Here is a 3,261-nt window from a genome sequence, read left to right as displayed (position 1 = left end):
AGATACGGAAAACAAATGGGAAGACTTGAAAACGGAGAGAAAGAAAGGAACATCGATCAGTATTGTTCGTACTGTAATTTATTACAATTTGTACAGATTACAAACCAGTACCTATCGTTTCTTTCTTCGCATTCACTGTTAGGCGTCTTAAAAGGAGCGGATATCGAGCCAAACGTTGCCGCTCGCCGTAGCTGCGCTAACGTTATAATATACCGATCGTTACGAGGATTATCTCAATTTTATAATCTACCCTTATTTTTTGTTTTTCTTTTTTCTTTTTTTTCCGTTTTTTTTTCCTTATTTTTTTTTTTTTTTTTTTTTTTTTTTTTTTTTTATTGTTATTATTATTATTATTATTATTATTTTTTCATCGTCGCTGAACATTGGCGTATCCTTAATCGTAGAAGAGAAAATCTGAGAGAACAACTCGTGTCTCGCGGAGAGGCAGTAGTTAGACATACATATTTCGACGTAAGTGGGAGAGGAAATCGAAAATAGTTCCTGATTGTCCAACATTTTCCTCTCTCGCCAGAACTCGTAGTCACCCCGACGCACAACATTCCTCCTCCCTCCATTATTTAACCGGGCACCAATTTTTCGTTCGTTTTTATATACTTATTTCACTTCAACGAACGAATCTTCGTCCTTCACATTTCTTTGACTCTTCTTAATCAACAATTTACATCAAAAAGATAACATGTTCAAAAGTAACTGCATTATGTATAATAATAGGTCGTCGTCGATTTTACAATGGGGTCTTTTTCTTAACGCGACGTGTCACCGTCTTTTTATCGTCGTCGTCAGGCTATTTTAGTTTATTTCCTTTTTCGTTTTTGTTCATTTCACCTTATTCCATCTCATTCGTTTTCAATAAAAATCATCATTATTCGACTATCTACTTCAATACATAGTAACATACATAACTGGAAGCCCTAGACTACTAGGTTTTACATGGACGATGTATTCGGATCAGACAGTGGCAGTGATGTTCTCGTTAATGTCGCGGACAAGCTACCTTGTACCGAGTACAGGGTTCGTAAGTCGTCCGCTTGTCAAGGCTTCGGTCATCGCCAGTATCGCTGTAGCCAAAGCTATCGAAGTCATCGTTGCGGAGTACCAAAGTTCTTGATTCATTACGACGCTTGCACTTGATTCTGCTGACAAAGAAAGAGAAAACAAACATAGTTTGAATTTAGAATGATATTACGATGATAAATATGAAGAATTTATCATTGGATACTTATTTACGTATGCACGATAAAAATAAAAAGAAATTTAGCTCGTTAAAACAGCGCATAATGTTTTAACTATTCTACCGTAATTTATCTACTGGAGAAATAAGGAGAAAGAAGTAAGTGGTATTAAACGATGTATCATTCGCTCGCAAATAACTTAAAAGCATATCATATCCCAAAGGTACAGAGAAAATCGTAAAACGGTTAGTATCTTAACATCCCGACGATGGGTATGAAGTATATATAGACAATGCATTTTACGGAAATCTCTGGGGAATAAGCCCCCCAGTATGTCCTCGGGCCATTTTGATAAAATCGTATCTACCATGCTATAACACCGAGAGGATATCCTCTTATCGTTCTCCCTTTAAACCTTTCCTTTAAACCTAAAAGGAGAAATCCAGAAAGAGAGAGAGAGAGAGAGAGAGAGAGAGAGAGGGCAAGTAGAATTCCAGGATAATGTCGACGTGAGCCGATAAGGCATCTTATATTAACAAAATCAATGCAAAATACATGTTATATTAAAGCACAATACTTTAGATCGTATCTTATAACCTTTTATCGGCTACTTAATATCCAATCGTTATTATCATCATTAGATTTATGTTTGAAATTATATAATCTAAAGATTACGTGAATCTTTAAATTGATTTATAATTGATTGCGATTCAAATTTAAATCGAATCAAGTCTATTACAATGAAATATTAAATCGACATATTTTTTCAAATTTATTTTCTCTCCCTTCGAGAAAATATAAAATATAAAAACGTAGAATGAAACTTTCAATATCTCTTTGTGAAATATTACAGATAGATATTTTTTTGCTCATTCCATTTTCTGCGAATCTCTTTATGAAAATAATGCAACCTAGGTATATTACGTTGCAAATCGAGAGAGATTATAGAAAATTTCTCTTTCTCATTATACTCCATTATATTGAACGAATAATTAAATACTTGTTATTTCAATGTGTTTTATTTATTATTTTTTCTCATTAATAGTTTAGAAATTTACAAAGTATCGTTGGAATTTTCATGGAACTCGAGGTGGATCGATGAAAAGTTTCGTTGAAGGAAGGACGAAAAGAACCGAAGATGTGGTAAAGAATCGTATTAAGGGCAACGTCACGGTTCCTCGCGATTAAATTTTCAAGAAGGGAACGGGGTAAAAAAAGGGCGACTGAAGGCAAAGCAAAGAAGAAGCAAGATCGAAAGAGTAACTCTAGGAGAGAGGACGAGAATAGAAAAAGTAAATTACCGGTAGACTCGCATTCTCGCCGAACCTCGACGAAGTCACGCCATTGGAAGATGCAAAGAACCTTGGGGGAAAGTACCCGATGGTAATTTTGTCCGCGACGAGACGTGGAAAATAATTGGATCGGTTTGTCGCGAACATTTTAAGTAAACTCTCTCTCTCTCTCTCTCTTTCTCATCTCAGGTCTATTTATCTCTCTTTCTTTCGATTTTTTCTAGTGCTTTGCCCCTTTTTTTTCTCCTTCGATTATATGCAAAGCACATGATCGTACATTTATCTCATAATATAATTGAAAAACATGAATAATAAAGCTTACGCTATATCGCATTTACATATTTATCAATAATATGAGCGAAAGAAGAATATAAAGAGAAAAATATATTAAATAAAATGTATTTCATTATAATTTCGATCGAATGTGAAAATAAAGTGATCTTTTTTTTTTCGTAGAAAGAAATTTCTGGGAAGTTATATTCTTCGCTTTAGTTTCATTTTGTTTTTCCTTTAAACATTCTCCTCTTATGACGCATTTCTTATCGCTGTCTCTATTTTCTTTCTACTTTATAAGCTGTTTAGAGGAATTCCAAAAAAAAAAAAAAGAAAAAAAAATAAAAAAAACAAAGAAAGAAATCTCTCAGAAACTAGCAGGAAGGCGAGCTTAATGAAAGGGAAATTGACTCCATTTGAAAAACCTCATTACTTCGTCTTCTTGATTCGCTCAAGAACTTGTTTTCCAACATCATCACGTATATTTCTCCATTTATGAGACG

At 34.0% G+C, this 3,261-nt stretch overlaps 1 protein-coding gene across 3 annotated transcripts in view; it reads right to left on the bottom strand.

The window, feature by feature from the left end:
- Positions 1 to 378: 378 nt before the first annotated feature.
- Positions 379 to 3,261, bottom strand: part of LOC118443323 (uncharacterized) — a 106,307-nt gene continuing 103,424 nt past the window's right edge. For 2 of the 3 annotated variants that reach the window (XM_035870113.2, XM_085659392.1), the window contains exon 6: positions 379 to 1,157. In XM_035870113.2, the coding sequence (XP_035726006.1) occupies positions 1,012 to 1,157 (146 nt within the window). In that variant the 3' untranslated portion in view covers positions 379 to 1,011. The remainder of the gene's footprint in view (positions 1,158 to 3,261) is intronic. The other variant, XM_035870114.2, reaches the window with a different exon arrangement.

This window comes from Vespa mandarinia, chromosome 9 (genome assembly GCF_050613455.1).
Source record: "Vespa mandarinia isolate Hongniang chromosome 9, ASM5061345v1, whole genome shotgun sequence".
Classification (NCBI taxonomy): Eukaryota; Metazoa; Arthropoda; class Insecta; order Hymenoptera; family Vespidae; genus Vespa; species Vespa mandarinia.
The sequence above is the reverse complement of the archived record's forward strand: the minus strand, read 5'-3'. Positions and strand labels throughout refer to the sequence as shown.